General features: G+C 43.4%; 1 protein-coding gene across 10 annotated transcripts in view; it reads right to left on the reverse strand.

The window, feature by feature from the left end:
• The window catches only part of LOC138581369 (uncharacterized), a 3,536,879-nt gene that overhangs the window by 1,493,741 nt on the left and 2,020,101 nt on the right, over window positions 1-23,037 (reverse strand). For all 10 annotated transcript variants that reach the window (XR_011304538.1, XR_011304537.1, XM_069652654.1 and 7 more), the window contains one exon: window positions 17,804-17,944. Coding sequence is in view for 8 of the 10 variants with exons in the window: in XM_069652654.1 (XP_069508755.1) it covers window positions 17,804-17,944 (141 nt within the window). In the remaining 2 variants the exon portion in view is untranslated. The remainder of the gene's footprint in view (window positions 1-17,803; window positions 17,945-23,037) is intronic.

Consider the following 23,037-nt stretch of genomic DNA (forward strand, 5'->3'; position numbering starts at 1 on the left):
CATAATCTATCAGATGAAGAGTAGGGAAGGAGGCAGTTGAGAACAGTATTCTCTTCTTTTCTTTTCTTTTTCTTGTACATTTTTTCTGTAAATTGTAACAAGTAAAATAAAAAAATAAAAAAGATAAGGTTTTGGTAATGGCGGAAAAGCAAATACTAAAAGTTTGGAAATCGAGGAAAAGGCCAAGTGTTGATGAATGGCTCTTAGATGTTTGAACCTTATCAGTTATGTTATTAAAACAAGGGAGAGAGAGGCATTATTCTCGAATTTGGGGATCTTTTAATGAATTGTACAGTTGAAAGTCAATAACCACGTGTATTATCTTCTGTATATAGTAGTTAAGGGGATCATTGTAATTATTATACAGTGTTGTCTGCTGTGTCTATCGATGTTATGTTGTCTGTTATGTTAAAGGCCTAAAATTTGGTTGTGAAATAGAGGTTTGTAGTTGTTTACATTTTTCAGTTTTGTAAATTTATGATTATTGCGTGATTATTAGCAAACTTATGTATTTTACAATCTGGGAGAAAATCATGATGTTATGGATATGTCATAGTTTCTGTTCTTTGTATGTTCATTCTAAAATAATAAATAAAATGATTTAAAAAAAACACAATTCTAACCGCTTCAAAATCCACTGCAACCTCATTAACGCCAGATCAATGTCCAGACATGCCACACAGATTTTCGACCTCCTATGCGAAGGTGGAATCGACATCCTATTCATAACAGAAACATGGCTAGACGACAACTACAAAACCCACATTGCATAATTACATCCCTGACAACTTCAAGCATTCAAAAGTACACGGAAAAAACAAAAGAAAAGGAGCACTGGCAATAGCATACAAGAAATACAAAATGAAAACAGATGAACCACTAAACATCAAAAACTGCAAATCCATAATCCTTCCTCTAACAGCAAATGCCAAAACAAACCTTAAATTCGTCCTGGTATACAGACCAACAACATACGATGCAACCTTCACCGACGTATTTGCTGCAGCCATCACCAACCTAGCCATTGAGCAGGAACACCTGGAAATCCTCAGAGACTTTGGGCCTCATCATGAGTTTGGCGGTAACCCTTAAATCTGGCGGTCGCGCTATTACTGCCGGATTTAAGGGTCCACCAAATCAGGGCATCAGCAGATTTCTCCCCAGCTCTGAGCTGGGGGGAAATCCACCGAAAATTTGCGCTATTACCGCCGCCGGGAAATCCGCCGGCGGTAAGAGCGTGAAAATTCCCCATTGAGCCCAATGGGGAATGGGGCATTACCGAATGGGCTCAATGGGGAATTCCATTACCGCCAAACCCGCGATCCGGCAAATTGCGCCGGGGGTTTCCATTCGTGATCACACTCCCCACGACAACAGCAAAAAAAAACAGACAAACTGCCAACTATCATGAAAAGAAACTGGAAAACCATCAGAGCTAGCAACCTTGCAGAACAATTAGAAATAAACAAACCATTGACAACGACCCTGGACCAAGCTGACATCGAAATAAAAACAGGACTAGTTAATAAATGGATTGCTGGAACGTTCAACAGGATCTCAAAGGAAAAACCTTTAACCCCATCATGCAAAAGAGCCAGACCAAAATGGTTTACCCCGCTACTCTTCGCCATTAAAAGGAAAAACAGGAAACTTGAATTAGAATGGAGGAAAAAAAACTATCAGGTGAAGAAATTAGAACTCCAGCAACAAATCCACTCATACAGGCAGGAAATCCATAAGGCCAAAAGGAAATACTATGACAACAGAATCAAGCACCCAACACCCAAAAGGAATTGTTTAAAATCATACACAAAATAAGAAACCCTCCTGGCTGCGGCAATGCTCTGATACCTTCACTGAAGCTATGCAATAACCTTGTAGACCACTTCAAAGATAAAATCACCACCATACAACAAATCATACAAAGCAGACCAATTGACTAAAGCATGCTGCACACCCAGCCATCCGAGGATCACCAGAACAAACTCTGAAGCTTCCCCCAATTATCAGCGCAGACTTTTGTCAATCTGGTAAGCAACAGCAACAAAGCAAGCTACCCAATGGACCCATGCCCCCAGACACAAACAAATCAATCCTCACACAAGGAACGTCCATGGAATACTACAGAAACCTTTCCAACCAATCACTTTCAACAGGGAAAGTACTGCTGTCAGTCAAAGCGGCATACATCAAGCCGCTCCTCAAGAACACAGCAGGAAATCTGGAAGACCTCTCCAACTACAGACCCATATCCAACATCACCTACCCAGCTAAACTACTCGAGACATACGTCTACAGAATAACACAAGAATTTATAGAAGAGCACCAACTGTTGGACGAAGCAAAAGTTGGCTTCAGACCAATGAGGGGAACGGAGACAGCATTGCTCTCAATCGGGGCCGATCTAAGGACTAATGCAGACTCAGACAAAAGCACAGCTCCAATCCTTCTGGACCACTGCACAGCATTTGACACAGTCAACTATGAAAATCCTCATCCGGAGACTAGAAGAAATAGGAATCACTGACACAGCCTTACTATGGATTAAATCCTTCCTAACAAACAGGACACAAACTGTCTGGATGAAACCTTTTAAATCTACTATAAGGGAATCTAACTGAGGAGTACCAAAAGGATCATCCTTCTCCCCGTTGCTCTTCAATATATACCGGATGCCACTAATCACACTCATCAGAAAACATGGCCTCACATGCTACATTTACGCAGATGACACACAGATTGTCTACAAAATACAAGATACACAGCAAGAAAGAAAAATGCTGAACAACTGCCTACAAGAGCTCTGCAGCTGGATGAACACAAACAGCCTTAAACTCAACCCAGGCAAAAGTGAAATAATGATCAAAGCTAAAAGCGAGAAAAATAACCACTACATCCCATGGCCAATGGAACTGGGTACAGCAACGACTCCATCAACAATAGTAAAAAAAACCTGGGAGTCTTTTTTTTTTTAACTTCTGTTTATTAGGTTTACAATACAGCAGTTCTACATAGGATCAAACTAACATTGCAGTATTCATTTTCAAATGAAAGCCATGAGCAAACCATTTAAACCAAATCCAATAATAAAATCAACCATGCAAAACGTATCTAAATGAACCCTGCTAAATATTATACCTAATACACATAAAATACCACAAAGACAAAACCAAACATCACAAAGAGGAAAAAAAAGAAAAAAAAACACCCCCTTATCCTACACTCTAATTATCCACAGAATATAAAGTCAATCATAGAGGGCATCAAACGATCCCCACAGCAACAAATATTCATGTTCCTTGCCTGTATTCTTCAACGAAACCTTATCATACCTAGATAAAACCCTCAAATCCATCAACCAATCCTCAACGCTGGGTTTCTTCCTAGTTTTGCAGATCCTGAGAATCAATCTAATCGCAAACCTGGGAGTCTTGATTGACAACGAACATTTGAACCACAAGTAAATCCCATAATCAAGAAATGTTTCTTCCTGCTACATGGAGTAAAAAGGATCCTACCATTCCTCTCTTTCACCCACAAAACACTCACCATCATCGCACTCATGTCCAGAGTAGACTATGCCATCAGTCTACACCTAGGAATGCCAGAACGACTGTTAAAAAAAGGTCTGTGCATCCAGAATGCTGCAGCAAGACTCCTGTTCAGACTACCACGAATAGAACACATTACCTGAGCACTGAAACTGTTACACTGGCTGCCAATGAAAGAGAGAATAAAGTTCAAAATGATGTGCATAATGCACAGAGCAGTCCACGGCAAAGGAGCAGAGTTCCTAAAGAAAGAAAATAACCATCTACCATCCGACAAGATCACTCAGAGCAAGCAACGACATTCGCCTAATACCAACACCTTACAACAAAAGAAAACTCAGAGGATCATCCTTCACTCACTTGGCAACCTTAACCTGGAATAACCTACCAAAAAACAAACGCAACACAAGGGGCCATTTGGAGTTCAGAAAACTACTCAAAACCTGGCTCTTTACTCCTGATTCAGGAGGAATCAACTAGGAAGAAAGGACCACAACGAAACTGTGAATACTCCTGTAGGAAACCATAATCCCTAACCTCCTCTGTCGCCAAACCTAAAGGGTACTTGAATAGGTGGGGGCACCCAACAGGATGGACAATACGGGACAAGTCCTGTGACCAAAACTACACCTGCCACAGGGCTGGGGAAGTAGCAGAAATGAGCTAGATACACAAGCCACTGGGGCCACACAAAAGAGAGCTCCCACTACGCAGCATGCCCACCAACTATGCTCCAAACTAGAGTACCAAACACACAGGATAATCATAGAGGTTGGGTGCAGAAACGCGAAGACAAAGTGGTAAGAAATCAACAAATACTTGAAAACCATCATAACCGCACCTTAAAATTTCAACTTTCCGCATACTCAACATACAGAAACTCATACAACCACCTCTGTGCACAGCAAACCACACGCACTTCACCACAGTGCAACAACAGACTAACAACATATAACCCGACGAAACAGCACATGGGATTTCTGGCACCGACTGAAAACTGCACTTAAGCTCAGCGAACGGTGCAAACCCGAAGTGAAGCGGCCAAGAGGACATCACAACTCTCACTTCCCTTTTCCCACTAAACCCTACTAACCCACAACCCCTCTGCTCCCTCTTCACACACTCCTTTTCAGATCTGCCAGAGCGCCTAGGGACCACAGCAGTGGTGACGGTGCGTGGTGTAAATACCTTTAAAATTAACATTAACATGACAGGCGAATTTCCAAGGTTTTCAGTTTTACTTGTAACCATAAAGTCCCTTTAACAAGGTTTTTTCAGTGATTTTCATAGGTTTTTATTAGTGCAACTTGACCATAACGTCCCTTTAACAAAGTTTTTTCAGTAAATTTTATAGGCTTTTATTAGTGCAACTTAACCATAATGTCCCTTTAACAACATTTTTTCAGTGAATTTTTGGGGTTTTTACCAGTGCATTCTAATTTCTTAAAACTTACTAATATCATACTTACCACAATATAGCAACATTTTTGTCCAATGTACAAAGTTTCACCTTAAAAATCTGCCATTCCCCACCTTCTAGCATCATTTTTAACACTTCTATACATTTTTTGCAACTTTTTCCACTGCTTTTGCGGCCATCAACGTCCGCGAACGTCTGGCGTCATCGCAGACTTTCCGGACAGTGTCACGTGACCACGTGTGTGGCATGATGGCGTGTTCGGGAATGTGTCCGCACTTCGCGAATAGGTCCGTGCTTCGTTAACAGTTCGGATCTGCACTTTCTGCTGATCTAGCATCTTTCAAGCTTTAAATGTACACGTGCACAGCTCCTGCACTTATTTTTACTCATTATCCATTAACAATCTAGTACAGAGCACATACTTGGAAAAATATTAGCAAAATTACTATTTATTTAAAAAATGGCATCAGCTGTTGCCATACCTCCTCCCAAAGAGCCACCACCACCGCCACCCCGACCACCAGCTGTAGGTCCTACACAACAAAAAAAGCGCAGTACTTCCAAAGGCAATAAAGAGGACCAAGAAGATGAGGTGGGAGGAAGTGCCTACCTCTAGCAGCCAGAGAGAATCATGGGTGTAGCAGTTCTTTCCCACTGTTGGGAATGTACCAAAGGCTAAAGCTGCCAAAGTGAAATGCACTGAGGCAGACTACCTGGAAGTACTCCTATGGGACTACCTCCATGCGCCGCCACACCCAATCCAACCACCACACTGCTCTCAGAAAGGTTGTTCCTTTCTTAGCAAGTAGTAGGCTGTCTTCCTCCACCTCATCTTCCTCAACCAATACTGTAACCACACAGCCTACTTCTGTGCAACACAAAATCCCAACAGCTATGTTGCAAGCGATAAAAGAGGCTGTTGATCCATATCTTTCAAAGACAACAGTCCTCTGTATATACTGCAACACACCACGCTGCAGGGGGGAGCTATTTCAAAGTGCTTTTGAAGCTGTAATCAAAGAGCATGAGAAACACTGCCCCCTACCTTAAATGTAACACACGCACAATATCTTCCCCTGTCCACCTGCCCCTCCCTTCCCTCATTTCCATCCCCAGCTTACTTTCTAACCTCTCCAGCACAAACAAAAAAAAGGTTCCTTTAGGAACCACCTTTCGCAGTTGAAAAATAGAACTAAAAGAAATAATATTATAGTCTCTGTCTATTTCTCAATAAAGTAGATAGACTCAGTACGATTCTCCAACATTTCCAATAGCATTTTGTGTAATGCTAATGCAAACAATGTGGCGTTTATCGCCTGTTACAGAGTCTGGAACAGGGAATAATGGCCCGGCAGCCCAAGTTATCAGCCCGAGTAAAGCGAGGGAGGATAACAAGGGCTCTTGCCATTATCCCCGTTCCAGCCCCTGCAACGGGGGATCAAGGCCATTAGCACCCCCGGTTGCCAAAGCGGTAAACCGGGGTGCTAAAAAAAGCATTGTAGGAAGGAAAATCCTTTCCCAAGATGGCCACCATGGAAAGGGAAGGCGGGGCTACATATGGAGCCACTGCCAAAATAAAGAAAGTAGAGGGGTGAGGGGCCTGCTGCCACCGAAATAAGGTAAGTAGAGGGGTTAAAAAAAAGAAATGGAATGGAGGGTGGGGGGGGCAATGGCAGTGGGGAGAGCCGGCCGTCAGGCAGCTTGGAACCAGGGTTTGTACCGGTGATTCAAGCCCACGTTCCTAGCCACATGATTGGCTGGCTCCCCCGGCCAGGGTGCTAATGGACAATTGTATACTACAGAAAAATATAAAAGGACAGAAACAATTTTCTGTCCCAAATACTTTTCTCTAACATACCACAAGGACCATAATCAATGGACCTTTATAACTAATCACTGTCTTCACAGTCCCCTTTCCAGGCCATGGATCATCAAAAGAACTGGATGGCACGTGCACACCATCGCACAGGGTAGCCCTTCTACCCTTTTTAATTTTATATTTGTAACACTTCCTCAATGCCTGCTTTCAAACAGTCACATCCATCCACCAATCCCTTCCAAAAACTGTACATATAACCCTATGACCATATTAAGCTGCCGCACACCAACTGCCACTTAACAATCTTTTACAAATCTTTTGCATCTGCTTTTCGGATGCCAAGGTGGGACGTATAAAGAACTCATGGTGGCAACAGTAAACACTGACACAAGCAATCACAATTCAAGGGTGTCTATTTAAACAATATACAGGTTGGACAAACGCCCAGTCTAACCTAAATCTAAGATGGGAGCAAGCTTTGACCATCAAATGATATTAAGGCAGTCCTAGTGGAGTTGTGTCAAATAAAAAGGGCCTACACTAAAGAAAACTATTGCCAATCCTTACGCTAAATACAAAAAGAGTGTTGGATACTGTTCTTTAAGAAAGAAAGAAGTGTTCAAGAAATGATAAGTCAGGATGAGATACTTGAGGTCTCCCTTCCCCACATTTTCAGCATGAGGCAAGGTGGGACTTTGGAGCACAGCACACGCTTGAGCTTTCCCTGCACAAGCTAACAGTTCAGTTTTCAGCAATCAGGGCATCCAGTGGTTAACTCTCTTTTCTGTTAAAATTTCTCTTGCTGCCGGGGCCTGATGGGTTCAAACAAACCAGCAAAAAGTTCCTTTCCAAAATGAGCTTTGGGGTGATGACTTTCCACCCCTGGATCACCCTCCTTCAGGCTCCGAACCCTTTCAGACGTCAGCCTCCCTCCTTCGGGTTCACTATGGCTTTTCTTTCTTTCTCAAGTCTTAATGTCCTTTTAAACAGTTCCTCAGAGTTCAACCCTGTTTGTGGGCCTCCCTCCGTCGGGTTCACTCTGGCCACCTTTTGAAATAACAGTCGACTGTGGACATACCTTGGTCAGGTTTAACCCTGTCAACACACTGTTCATAAGGACTTCAGGCCTCGCCCCTTTTCGTTAGCATCCCTCAACCGGTTTCACTCTTGCCAACTTTTACCAAACAGTTCACTAGGGACTTTACACTTCGCCCCTTCTCGTTAGCACCCCTCCACCAGATTCACTCTTGCCAACTTTTACCAAACAGATCACTAGGGACTTTAAACTTTGCCCCTTCTCGTTAGTATCCCTCTGCCGGGTTCACTCTTGCCAGCTTGTACCAAATGTAGTTCATGCGCTAGTTTCATCACTCGGGATTCATCTCCCTTTTGCTTCACGTTAATCTGTTGGCCAAAGACTTTTGATTGTACAGAAGACCGCTGTATGACCACTTTGACCCCTCTTCTCGCCTCTCCCAAGGCCTTCTGGTTCTAACAGTTTCACTAATCACGTAATCGCCCAGAGTTGAACACCCACGTGGTGTCTGATTCCTATGTTTCTGGATTTCCCCTTTTCCATCAATAGCTCTTTAAGTCTTTCACATTTCCATTATCTGTTTGCTACTTTCCGTTCAACACAGTTTGGTTTCTTATCGACTCTCCCCTCCACTCACCGGGTGTGATGAACCACTTGGCTTTCTTTCTCCTTCGAGCCAAGGTTGGTACCACGGAGACCAGCGTCTCTCCCGGCTTGGTAATCAGCGGAGGAGGGTCTTGTGTACCATAGGCATCTGCTGCGTCACACGCTGGCTATTGTTTGCGATCTTACGCTTCCTTCTGTGGAGGATTCACAGGCCTTTATCAGAAAGGGCAAGGTCGCTTCTCTCATTGTCACCCTTTCAGTATGTGCTGTCTTTCTCCTCCTCTTGAACTGCCATGCTGTGTTAGCTCTCATGTTATGTGGTCTGCCTTGCTCTTCCTTTGCTCTCTTGCTCCACCTTTAATCCCTGTGAGGAAGGGAAAGGGCCGTCAGGTGTGTGTGATTCTGTTCAATTGCCTGACCCTAGTATTGGGACATGTCAGGTAATCGGCCCGGGTGTTAGTCCGTTGTTTTTCTTGGTACCGAAAAGTGTTCATGTCGGAAGAGGTGTTGTATGGAATTACAACCCTCGTCCTAGAAGGGTTTGAGGTGCTCTCGGGAGGGTAGTTTTTGTATGATTTGTGCAATGAAGAAGAGGGTTTGTGGGAACTGTAGTTATTGGTCACATTCAACTGGGAAGTCGGAAAATTACATTCAGCGGGACAGGATTGGCAGGGTTTATGAATTAAACGGGGATAGCTGTGATTTTTGACATGAACAGTGGGGATTGTGGGAACGGTAGCGTTTTCTCAGGGTAGATTGGGTGTTTGAAAATGAATTATCATAGGGACATGGAGAGGAATGTTCGGGGTTATTCTGGTGGGCAACGTGAAAACAGTGATTCTGAGAGAGGTTGTTTCCTATTGTAACGAGGTTTGGGCTTTTAATTGGTTTACCAGAGGTGTATGGGTGGAGGGATTCTAATGAGGGATTTTCATTGGGAAGAAGGGAGATAGATGTAGTATAACCTACAAAGGTTTCAGGGATCTCATTCTCTCCTTCTTCCTTGGTATAATACTGCGTCTCAACTGGGGCTTTTCCCCCAAGTACAACCCCAGCTCTCCTACCCAGGTGATCCTCCCTCACTCGTCCACCCCCAGGGTTGGGATCTGTGAGCACCAGCCGTCCCCTGACCACCTGAATAAGGGATTCCTGAGGTCTACTTGGGGTAATACCTTCACGTTTCTCACAGACGCCATGGGCTAACTACTGGAGGAGAGGAGTCCCAAGGGTGGAATGCATCTTAACTGTAACCAAGTTTCTTCTGTCAATTTAATAATTTTTTATAAGTGAAAATGTGTCATGATTTTACATCACTGTATGTAAGTTATTAATAATTCCTCTTTTCATATACATGAAAGAACTATAAACTTCCTTTACGAACCATATTTTTTGCAACACATACTTATGCCTGTCATTATCAGCAGCGCACTCTGGGGATGTACTTCATCATTCAATTGGCTACGGCATAACGCTCCACCATGACCCCAGCAAAACCAAACCACCCCTATTATTTACTGAACCTACCCTGCATCCTAGCTCAGTGTCCACTATACCCTAATAATGTAACCAATGGCCAGTAATCATGGCTTGCAGCTATGGCCAGTCTCCAAATCTATGGGGCATGGGCTTAGGCCATACTGCAATCCCCAATAAGCAAATCAGAGTACACATTTTTGTTTGCCGGGGCCAGGCCCACTACCCAGACACCAAATGTATATCACTAGTTGTTCTGCTTACATTCTTACACTTTTGAAAAATAAAATACAAAACATAGTTCCAAAAACATGCTTTTAGGTCCTTGCTAATGCTTATCACGCATGTTTGTTTTAATCTAGTCCAGTAAATGCAAGCAGAATATTTTTTCCTATTAAAACCTACAGCTTTGCCCATGCTGCATGCTCCAGTAAGCAAATTACAGTACATATTTCTCCTTGCTGATGGCCAGGCCCATTGCCCAGACACCAATATTATATCACTGTTTTGTATACTTACATTTTCACACTTTCCAACAAATGAATTACAGGACATATTTGCAAAACCATGCTTTGAAGTTCTTCCTGACCCTCCTTGTGCATATTTGCTGCCATGCCATACAGCATTTCATCCTGTTCCCAAAAGAAGAAGTTTCTTTTTCTCTTTCAAACATATGCCAATTTCAAAAAGCTTTACCACATAGCCGGTCCCTGGTGGCCATGCCCACTTTAACCACATTGCTAGTCCCTTGTGGTCATGGGCAGTAGCCAGATTGTCTGGGTCATCACCTTAGGCCATAACCCGGACACTCTACCCACTGCTCATGGCTATACCTCAGTCATCAAGGTATATCACTATTTTTTGTACCTACATTATGACACTTCTCAAAAAATAAAACAGAGAATCATTTGCAAAACCATGCTTTCAGGCCCTTGCCAATGCTCCTTACACAAGTTTGCTGCAAATCTGCCCATGTTTTATTTTTTCAAAAGTGTCAACATGTACGTACATACAATAGTCATATAACTTAGCCCCCACTTGACAAAATCCATTCAGACTTTACACAAACATTCAAGGTTGGATCTAAAATCTTTTTTCAAACTTTTGTCCACATTCGTAAAAAATGGCAACAAAGTTATAAGACATCTAAAAATGGTGAGACCCCCACTTTAATTTTGCCCACTCTTGTCAAAATCCCACCAAACATTGCAAAAACATTAATATCTAGGTCTACAATCTTTTTGCAAACTGATGTGCAGATTTATCAAATGGCACCACATTTACAAGCCTTTGTCACACCCTCCCCAGAGATTTGAAAAGTTTGACAAGTGCAATGTTGTGTTTTTTTAATATGTTTTTATCGCAATGTGCGCGGAAAACAGGCACTGTCCACGAATCCAACATGGCGGGTGTTTCAAAATATCCGATGCTACTCACGTTTTTTATTGACCAATCAGCAGGCGTGTCCGATGTCCGCAGACCCCAGGTCGGCCTCTGGAGCAATCGGAGGCTCCTCCGTGGACCGAACTGGGAAGTGAGCCCACGGACCGAACCCAGATAGCACACATTTTTTTGTACCTACTTTTTGGTCATTTTAAAAAACTACTGAACGGATTTACACTACATTTACAAAAGCACGCTTTCGGGACCAAATCGCTGCTACTTCTGCACATTTGGTAAAAATCCATCCAGCGGTTTGGGCTGTAAGTGTGAGCAAAACAAAATTTGGGAGGATTCGTCCAGGGGTGTGTGTATATATATATATATATATATTCACTGAAACAAACTTTAGTTAAGGGACCGTTAAGGTGATTAGATTTAACACAGCAAAACCCTAGAAATTCAGCAGATGTGGGAAGTGATGATCATCTTAACTCGGCGTCCCCCCATTGCTGACCCCTAGGATCTAATGAAGTGTTAGTTATATAGTGCTTACGCCTAAACGTTTTACATAGAATACATATAGATACAATATCACCCAACCAGAGTTGATACTCATTTATTGGCCTCAGAAGGATGTAAGGCTGAGTTGGCCTTGCCGGGATTCGGAACAGCGACCTGCAGATCACACACAGACTGTAAAAAACAAGCCCTATACTCCTTACCAAGTGGTTGTTGTGCAGTATAGCTACCTACAGATTATGAGCAGGAAAGCAGGGAAGAGCAGCAAGGAAGGGTTTGCGAATAAAAGGCCGGGGCTGGCTGCCTCAGCCAATTGCTATGGGGATGGGAGGGAAAAGGAGAAAGACCTGAAACAAACAAAGGTCTAGACCACAAACACAGTGCACTATCGGAGCAGTCCAGATCAAAAAAAGGTCTGGAAACACAGTAAAAACACATACTGATCCCCAAAAAGGCACCAAACAGCCCCTAAACTCCTCACCAAGTGGTTGTTGTGCAGGGTGGCTACAGATTATAAGCAGGTAAGAGCAGTAAGAAAGGGCTGCAAATAAAAAGCCAGGGACACCTGACTGACTCAGCCAATTGCTATGGAGATGGGAGGGGGAAAGAAAAATCTAACTTCAACAGATGCTTCTTCTGTGCTGAATCCTCATCCCCCCCAACATTACAGTCACCCGTTCGACTTCAAACCTGTCTCAGGAGGTAATAAAAATGATAAAAGGCCTCAAAACTTCCACATATGCCCAGCCTCAGTCATAAAAGAATGCACAAAAGTACTTGCACCATTCCTTACCTCACTTATCAATTCCTCACTCTGCACCAGCTCAGTTCCAGCTAGTTTGAAGGACGCCATGGTCCTACCTTTACTAGAGAAATCCACGCTAGACCCAAACATCCCTACCAACTATTACCCCATCACATCCGGCCCTTTTCTCCTCACAATTGTAGACAGAGCAGCATATCTTCAGATTCAGGCACACTTTGAAACCAATAACCTCCTGGGTTTACGCCAATCGGGATTCGGGCCCGGTCATGGCACGGAATGAGCACTTTTGGACTTGAAAAATCAAATGAATGCACTCCTTTTGCTTGACCTTTCAGCGGCCTTCAATTTGGTTGATCCCCAAATTCTCTGTGGACACCTCTCCTCAGTAGCTAACTTCTCAGTTGAGGCAACTACCTTGATCGCATCTTTCCTCTCTAACAGAATTATGAGAGTAGTCTCACCGTCAGCTGCAGCCCAGCCAACCTCCCTCACTTGTAGTGTCCCGCAGGGGCTCCTGTGTCTCACCCACTCTTTACAATGTCTTCACAAAACCACTTTTCGACCTTCTTGACACTCAGGTTATTTCCTATACTTATTATGCAGATGATACCCAGTTCCTCTTACCCATTACTCGAGACTATTCCATTGACACGAACACTTTAGGTGAGGTCTACCATACCATCCAGGTCTGGATGGCACATCACTCACTATGTCTTAATGACAACAAGACCAAGCTCTTCTTGGTCGGATCGCAACTTCAGTTGAAGAAACTTGATGGCGCCTACAAATCATTGTTATTGATGGCAACACTATCCCAGTCTCTCAGGAAGTCAAAACCCATGGGGTCTATTTGGACTCTAACCTGTCTCTAACTAAGTTTAAGTAAATGCAATTTCATCTTTGGCAGCCTGTACTTCTGAACTAATCAATGCTTGTAGACTTTTCCTCTCTTCTGGCAGCTGCATCATGTTAGCAAAAGCACTAACAGGATCCAGACTTGACTATTGCAATTCCCTATTTGTTGGCATTTATACTTGTAACTTCAACAAGCTGAAAATTATTCAAAACAAGTCCCTGAGATCAGCCCTGAACATCCCAAAAAAAGATCATATACCTGCAGTAAGAAGAAAAGTGCACTGGCTGCCTATCCCCAATTGCATTCTGTTTAAAACTATCACCCACAAGTGCATCGCTAACACTGCCCCAAAATATTTGTCTCAAAAGTTTACCAAAACTCAATTCACCAGACCTAGCCGCTCTACCTATGCGAGACGCCTCAAACTTAAACTTCAAAGATTGGGAGATGTCAGCTTCGCAGTGATTGCAGCCAAAAATTGGAATGCCATGCCACCATCACTAAGATCGGAACTCTCTTACTCAGTGTTGTGTAAGCACCTACAAACCTGGCTATTCTGTGAAGATCTTGAAACTAGAGCCTACCATTAACTTGTCCTTACCTATTGAGCTGACAAAGTCATATGCAACAAGCTTTTATTGATGTACTGCACTGCCTGCATGTTGTATTCTTTATGTAACCAGCGCCTTGATGCCTAGGGGCTGAGAGCGCTTTATAAATGACAAAATAAATGAATAAACAGAAACAAAGGACTAGACCACAAAGACAGTGCACTCTAGGATCAGTCAAGATCAAAACACGGGCTGCAAATCACATTAAAAACACAGAAAGATCCCTCCAAAAGGCATACAATAGGCCCTACACCCCTTAACAAGTTGTTGTTGTGCAGGATGACTATAGAGTATAAGCAGGAAAGCAGGGGAGAGCAGCAAGTGAGCGTTGCAAATAAAAGTCCGGGGGCGCCTCACTGCCTCGGCCAATGGCTATGGGAATGGGAGCGGAAAGGAAAAAGACCAGAAACAAACAAAGGACTAGACCACAAACATAGGGCACTCTAGGAGCAGTCCAGATAAAAAAACAGTCTGGAAATCACAGTGAAAACACAGATTGATCCCACCAAAAAGGCATCAAAGAGGCCCTAAAAGGCCCTAAACTCATTGCCAAGTGGTTGTTGTGCAGGATGGCTACAGATTACAAGCAGGAAAGCGGGGGAAAGCAGTAACCGAGGGCTGCAAATAAAAGGCCAGGGACTCAGCCAATTGCTATGGAGATGGAAGGGAAAAGAAAAAGACCATAAACAAAGGAGTAGACAACAAACACAGTGCACTCTAGGAGCAGTCCAGATCAAAAAACAGGTTGGAAATCACAGTAAAAACCAAAGATACATCCCTCCAAAAAGGCACCAAACAGGCCCTAAACTCCTTACCAAGTGGCAGTTGTGCAGGATGGCTACAATTTACAAGCAGAAAGCAGGGCATAATAATATATGATATGATATGGCATTTATAAGGCGCCTATACCCAACTGTTTCAAGGCGCGACGAGGCAAGTGAGGGGGAACAGAGGGAAGACAACGATCTTACTAGGCAAGGTGACATTGAGATCGCACAAGTGCAGGGGAGGGGAGAAAGGGAAAGTGTGGGAGTGAGGGGGAGGGGCAGTGCAATAGATAGGATCAACAGTAAAGAATAAATAAAATAAATAAAAACAATAGGCAAAAGTGTGGCCAGCTTGTGGCAAGTGCAGGGGTAAGTGCAGACATCAAGTGTCAAGAGCTGGGGAGACTGTAAGGATACAGAAACAGCCTTCAAGTGCAGGGGTTGCCCGGGAGGCAGTACAGGTGTGCATTTGGCGAGGGAGAGGACCTGGACCAGAGATCAGAGGGTAGCCAGGTGACCAGTGCAGTTTCAGTCAGGAGTTCAGCAGGGGAGAGGAGGAGAGAAAGCAGAAGCAAAGAGGAAGGTCCAGAGGTGCTTCTGGAACCGGAGATGTTTCTCCTCAAGTTTCAGGGAGGCAGGGAGGCTGTTCCAGTGGGAGGCTCCAGCTGAAGAAAGAGATCTACCACCAACTCGTTGATTGGAAAAGGGACTGACTCTGAGGGAGTTGGAGGTGGATGAGCGAAGAGCTCGAGAAGGAAGATATTTAGGAAGGAAGAATTGGAGGTATTGAGGCCCCAGAAGGCCTTGTGGACAATGCAGAAGGTTTTGAACTTAATCCTCCCAGCCACTGGGAGCCAGTGCAGAGATGTCAGTCCTGGAGAGATACGATCCCTTGGCTTGAAGCCAAGGACACGTCTCACAGCCCTGTTCTGGATGAGTTGCAGATGGCGGAGAGTAGAAGAAGGCATATTTAGAAAGAGGCTGTTGCAGTAGTACAGCCCAGAGAGAACCAGAGCTCTGGAGACAGTGAGCTTCTGGGGGAAGGAGAGGAAAGGAAAAATACCTCTGAGGAGGTGCAGCTGGTAGTGTGATTTCTTAGAGACGTCAGAGATATGAGGAGAGAAGGATAGAGTGGAGTTGAAGATGACCCCAAGGTTTTTAGCCTCACAGGTGGGTGTCTGAAGAGGGCCAAGAGAGGCCAGCCAGAGAGTGACAGGAAAGGAGGGAGCCGGTGTGCCAATGAGGAGAATCTCAGTCTTACTGGCATTAAGACAGAGATCGTTGGCGGCACATCACTCCTGGATAGCGGACAGACAGTCTGAGATGAGAGAAGGAGAAAAGGTGGAGGAATGGAGTCTGAAAATGAGCTGAGTGTCGTCCGCATAGAACTGAAAGTTGGGGCAGAGAGCAGCAATGCAGTGGGCAAGAAGTACAAGGTATTGGTTGAACAGCCAGGGAGAGAGATTAGACCCTTGGGGAACACCACAGGCATGTATAAAAGGCACCGCATTCTTATAAAGTACCATTTAGAATGACCAAACGTTTGCAATATTAGGAAGTGCACAGATCCTAAATAAAGAATATGAAGGCAGGGGTTAACTTGTGCCTTGAGGCATACGGGCGATTTGGCGCGTAACCAAGAATTCAAATAAATAAATGTTCTCTGAAACGCCACTTACTGCTTTATAATTGTAACGGTTGTTTGCACATTGCACTTGTGAGTATATGTTCTGGTGATGCTTTCCATATTATTAAATGGCGTTTAATTATATTATAGGTTGAGGCTGTGTCTACTACTGCAGTGCCTCTGTTTCCACTAGTGCTGTGTGTTAGGGTATGAGAACAGACCACATAGCGCATTGATTGTTGAGCTTTCTAGACTTATTGGTTATTTATTGACATGATGTCTTTGTGTGACTTCACATTTAAAACAAGCATTGACAATGCCAACAATTTTGGCTAATGTGTAGGCCTGGGAAAGGCATTTGCTAGGCACTGCCGAATTGGTACTAACTGGCTATTCATGCTAGTAGCTGATAAATAGTGAGTACCTGGGCATATAATAGTAGTGACTGGCAAATGCCTAATGCCTATAAACAAACCAAAACTGTTGGCTTTGCCAAAGCTTGTTGTTTACAGGACTTGAGTGAAGGACACACACCCTGCTTATAAGTCAAGTGGCTTAAGGCAAACCTGCTTAAGACATTTTAATTACACCAGTACCACGTTTATAGCTCCAATTAAGCCATTACCTATCAGAAGACTGCTTTGAAACTACAGAGTCAGGCACTTTGAGCGCAAAGGTGGATTTCACTGCTGGGTAAGCTAGCTCAAAGAGACCTGAGTAGGATGTGTTTTGAGCGGAGAGGTGCCGGATGTGAATGGGAATGACAATTTGGATTAGCATGGCCATAAGCAGGCAATGGGTGGGTAAATAACCAAACAGCACCTACAAGCCGTGTGTCCCATCACATATGCCATCTTCCCCTAGGTGTACTGCCTCATTTATTGCAAATAGTTTCGGCTTATTGGTTGCGCTTTAGCACCACCTAATAGCCAGAACAAAAATATAATGCCGGGCGATCATACATGTATTTGGATGTTGAATGGATTTTGACAGGATAATTTAAGAACTTTATATGTATAGCATGCACTTGAAAATTGGTTAATGATCTCACACATTTAAAGAAAAATCAAATAAAAATAATTTTATATCAAAAGAATCATGTTCAATGAAACGTAAATACAGAATCTGGCCAGCGTTTGTGGATGGGAATTTTGCTGTCGTGGATGTGAAAAATGTGGCTTTACTTCCACTACACCTACGGTAGTTTTAATTAGTTGGAGGGCTCCATTTCTTATGGCAGATGATCTGAATCGACACCTAACATGTTTACATGAGTTTGTTGTAATTGTTCTGGGTAAAATATAAATAAGTGAAATGCAACAAACATTATTTCTTTGACACAGACCTGAAAAACATATAGAGTATGTACCTTGGTAAATGTGAAGGGCTCCTCTCGTTGAGTCTTTGATGGGGAAGGAGATATTTCATTCCACAGTTGTTTGACACTGGCACCTTTCGGAGATGCTTCTGGTTCATCAGTGAGAGGTTCTGGATTTCTCAATCCATACATCTAGGAAAACAGACAAACAAAGGCATGTGCACTGTGTGTTAGGTTTCTAGACTACTCCAATATTTTAGCCATATTACCTAGAGGGTTTCTTTGCATTTCCTCTATTACAGCACATCATGTCTACACAGAAAAAGCTTACATCGTTGGCTGAAATAGTCCCTCCCTAGTGATGGGACCAGAGTCTTATGTGGTACAGTCATGTAACACGTGCAGCCCTCAGCACAGCAAACCCTGAACTGTGCAGCAACGGCACTCTCAGACAATATATTTTCAGAGTATCACATTATCCCCCCCCTTCTGAGTTCCAGACTTGCAACAAAACCTGGAATGTGTCCACAGAACCATAGCAGCCCGTACTACCATTTTTTTCTTTAACTACATTTGCTTTTCGTACAGTTGCCTCTATTCTAAACCTAGCCAAATCTTGCATCCCAGCTTAACAGTGACAAATTATTATTCCAGGGTTTCCCTGTAGAAAAATGCAAAAGGTAATCCTGTGTCAAAAAGCCACCATGATTTAACTAGGCAGCTGGAGCACACCTCGAGCCAATCACGCTGCCAATCACCATGTGTTATCCACTACCTTTTGCTTCTCCTTTGCTGCTCTACAGTGCTTCACAGAGACTGTATTTGATGCCAAACACACTCAGAGCATACCACTCTTTCTATAAGTCGAATATTTTGCCCACCTTAATGGATACACACAAACACAATTACACACACACATAACGGTCCTGTTCCTACTCAAAATTCTTGACAAAGTAGCCTATCTGTAGGTCTAGAGATTCCTTGAGGCAAATAACTTGCTCGGCCTCTGGCAGTCAGGAATCCGTCCAGGATACGGTACCAAAACGGCACTCTTAGATTTAAAAAATCAAATGGATGACTTCAGAGATGTGGGCAAACGTGATCTCCTTCTGCTCCTTGATTTATCTGCAGCATTTCACTTGGTGGATCATAATACCCTTTGCCACCATCTCTCCTCTGCTGCTAATTTCTCCCCAAGGCCATTGCTTGGATCCCCTCGTTCCTCCAAGGAAGAATTATGAAGGTATTTTCCGACTCAGCCTGTGCACATCCAAGCAACATTAAATGTGGAGTCCCACAGGGCTCATGCATTTCTCTTACCCTCTATAACCTGTTTACAAGGCCATTGTTCCATATTTTGAACGCCCTGGGCATCCCATACACTAATTGTGCTGATGACACACTGGTCATTATCCCCCTGACAGGCGACTATGAGGCCGACATAGCTACCCTTAAGTCCATATACTCCACTATCCAAACTTGGATGGCAGAAATCTGGTTATGCCCGAATGGTGAAAAAAACGAACTGCTGCTAGTTGGCTCTCCTGCAACCATTAGAAAACTAGACAAACAATACAGCTCCTTCACCATTGACAATATACCTATCCCTGTTTTGCAAGTCGTTAAGACCCTGGGGGTCTACCTTGACTCTGACCTCTCTATGAACAGGCAGGTCAATGCCATTGCGTCGACCTCAGCCTACCATTCCAAACTGCTCAATGCAGCCAGACCCTTTCTGTCAGCACAGAACTGTCTCACGATTGCAAGAGCAATAATCGGATCTCGGCTGGACTAATTCAATGCTCTCTTTGTAGGGACATCCGCAAAAAACATTGCGAAACTTCAAACAGTCCAGAATAATGCCTTGAGGGCTGCCACCGGTATCTCCAAGAGAGAACATATCTCTGAAGCCAGGAAGAAGGTACATTGGCTCCCCATTAAAGAAAGGATTGTCTTTAAAACCTTTGCATTGACACACAAATGCGTCCACAGCCGGGCACTGTTATACCTTGCTCAAAGAATCGTCAAGCCCACTTCAGCCAGACCCATAAGATCTGCCTTCTCTGACAGGATCTCCATTCCTAAAACTCAGAGAATACGGGCCAGAGGGTGCAGTTTCCCAGTCCAGTCAGTGACGCACTGGAACTCACTGCCGTCGCACATGAGGAGTATTGAGTCGCACTTAGCCTTCAGGAAAGCACTAAAAACGATGCTTTTCATCTAACAAGCTCTCATGCACCATCACCCTAGATAGACAGAACGTTCCTTCCTTGCTAGCATGTAATGCATAATCTATGTGAACAATAATCTAAAAACTGTAACCGTCTAGGGATGTATGTGCTCTCACTGGACTATCAACATTTTCTACCCAGGATTGTTTGTTTTGCCTGTAAACTCACTGTAACCACAAGCAACTGACCTGAATGTAACTAAGATGATTTCATGCAAATAACCTGAAAGTAACTAAGACGCCTCGATGCTCTTGAGCTGTTAGTGCACTTTACAAATCCAAATAAATTAAACAAGCTTAGCGGTGCAGGAACAATTTTCAGAGTGGGGGTGCTGGCCAGTGGCATTCCTCGCCAACATCATAGTGATTTTGAGCCCACCTGGATCTTTTGAATCAGCGTCTATTGCAAAAGGAGTTAGCCCCTCTCAGCAGAAATATGTGTGGTTGTGGATTCTGTTTAAGAGATTTTTGAGAAAGTCCTAAAGGTTCATTTTAAAACATCTCAAAATATGTATGATGGAATATGGTTGTTTAAGGGGAGAATGTTCTCCATCGGAACAGTCTCAATGCGTAGTAAACGTGAAAAAAGGGCTGGATAGTTGACTGAGCATCAAACTGGGGTACGAGTCCATTCATAATTAATTTTGCACTTTGTAATAAGCTGCTTCAAAGGCTAGTAGGGTAGATACCTCATCAGTGATGGCTAAGAAACTTTAAAAGAAGTGAAGTGCAACAGCCCAAACCAAAGTTCACTCAAATGAGTGTGACTTTCCTCCCACCGACACCCCAACATGGTTATTTGGGAGGTGTTCTGCCACCCAAGAACATTCTAAAGTAAATGATGCCTTATTTTAGAATTTACAATACAGTTTCCACTGGATTCACAATCACTTATAAAGGTAACCGCATTAGATATTCCAGGCAAGGCCAGCCAGGACTGTCACAGAACAAAGAATTGAGTAAGCATTGCAGCAAATCATGTCTGTGCCCATCAAAAAAGCCATGCCCAATAAAATCACTGGCTTTACAACAGACAAATGTGTGCACCATATCACTGCTGAAGAAGCGCATGAGCAGGCAAATAATGACAATCAAGCATGCTTTATAGGACAAATTCCATCAGGTACAAGTATAGTGTCAGAAGATATAACGCCCATCATCATTCTGTGCTAAAAACCCATCAACGGTCAAAACCTAAAGGGCGATCAGAGTTGATATTGCATGTGATGGTGCTGCCACATGATAGTGTGGACGCAATTTGGATTCATAAATAATGAAAGCCCTGTCAGAGATGTTTTTGAAAATAGGACTATAAAGATATTAAAATATCAGAGAGTAATCAGTTCATATCCTGAACCTCTAGAAAATGTTTGAGAGATGCAATGGGATATAAAGGTTCACCTGTTGACATTATGATTACAACAGATGACAACGAACTTCAAGATTTTGAAGAAAGATTTGTAACTCAAGACATTGAAATGTGTAATATATGAAGAAGTTCAAAACAAACACACTACCACATACATGTGTTGGGCCAAAATGTATATTGATCCTGAAGAAGGTTTGGTTGCTTTGCAAAGAAATGTAAGCAACAAGATAAGTCAAAATATATCGATCTGATCTTAAGAGAAAATCACAAGGATTGTCTGATTGTTTCAACGTAATTGAATTACATTGTAGTGAGAAGTTTGGGAACCGCTATCAGGGATGATTTAATATCCTGTATTTTAAATATTTTTTGTCAATTTGTTTTGGTATTTGTTTGTATAAAGTAAGAATTAATGGAATTAATGTGATTTAAATGTTGTAATATGGTGAGAACTAGTGTACAGGCCTGTGTACATGGGCCACAGTGCAGGTTTTCATAGACACAGTACGACCACCCTCTACCAGTGACAACAGGAAAAGCTATACAAATTGGACCACTGCATATGTTAAGACAACAGGTCCCTATAGCGGACCAGGCGTGCAGAGCAGCCCCCGCAAGCAGAACTCGTAATGTGGTGGCATGGTAACAACAGAGCTGGTAGCACTACCAGTGCTGTTGTTGCTTTACCGCCACTATTGTATTGATAACAGGAGATTTGTGAAGCGTTCTCCTGTAAATGTGGGTAGTTGGGTTAGGATCAAGTGCCCTCAGTGTTGAGGGGTGATGGATGTCATTGGTCGAAACCTATTGAAGTTGTAGAGGGGTTCAGGAATGCTGTGAAGACAAAAGCTGGGAGAGTGTGGAATCTGGAGAGAGTTATGAGAGTAAGACCGGAAGAGGGAAGAGAAAGGGCTGTCTATGGTGGTGTTTCCTTGTCTTGTACTGCAGATATGCCTTTGTCTACATTGCGATGTGGGGGAAGTTACCAAAGACCACATTACCTCAATGAGTACACTCAGTAGAGGGAAGAAGACCTGTTGTGAAAGAAAGGGGATGTGTAGTATGCGATCTTACACACTGTATCATAGAATCTGATGACACGGTGTGGAATGGTGAAGAGGGACAGCGCAAGGCGCAGAGGTTGAGAGGCCGTTGAAGGAAGAGCTGAGGAGATGAAGCAGAGCTCAATTTCCATATTAGTATATTTGTGAACTGTGTACATACAGTTAATAAACCTGTATACAGTCAATGCTCCGGTTGTCCGCTTTCTTCCTAACGCTACACTCCCTTGGCCTTTACCTCCACCAACTAGTGAGGCAAAAAATCTGGGGATCATCTTCGACTCCACTCTCTCATTCTCCTCTCACATCTCGGACATCTCTAGAAAGTCCCACTACCAGCTGCACCTCCTCAGAGGCATGTTACCTTTTCTCACTTTCCCCCAGAGGCTTACTATCTCCAGAGCCCTGGTCCTCTCTAGACTGGACTATTGCAATGTTCTCTTTCTCAATCGGCCTACTTCTACTCTCCAACCTCTACAACTCATCCAGAACAGAATCGCAAGACTTATCCTTGGCCTCAAGCCCACGGACTGCATCTCTCTGGTGCTGAAATCCCTCCACTGGTTCCCTGTGGCTGCAAGGATCAAGTTCAAGACCCTCTGCATAGTTCACAAGACTTTCTGGG

This window comes from Ambystoma mexicanum, chromosome 3p (assembly GCF_040938575.1).
Source record: "Ambystoma mexicanum isolate Mex_15411 chromosome 3p, UKY_AmexF1_1, whole genome shotgun sequence".
NCBI classification, from domain to species: Eukaryota; Metazoa; Chordata; class Amphibia; order Caudata; family Ambystomatidae; genus Ambystoma; species Ambystoma mexicanum.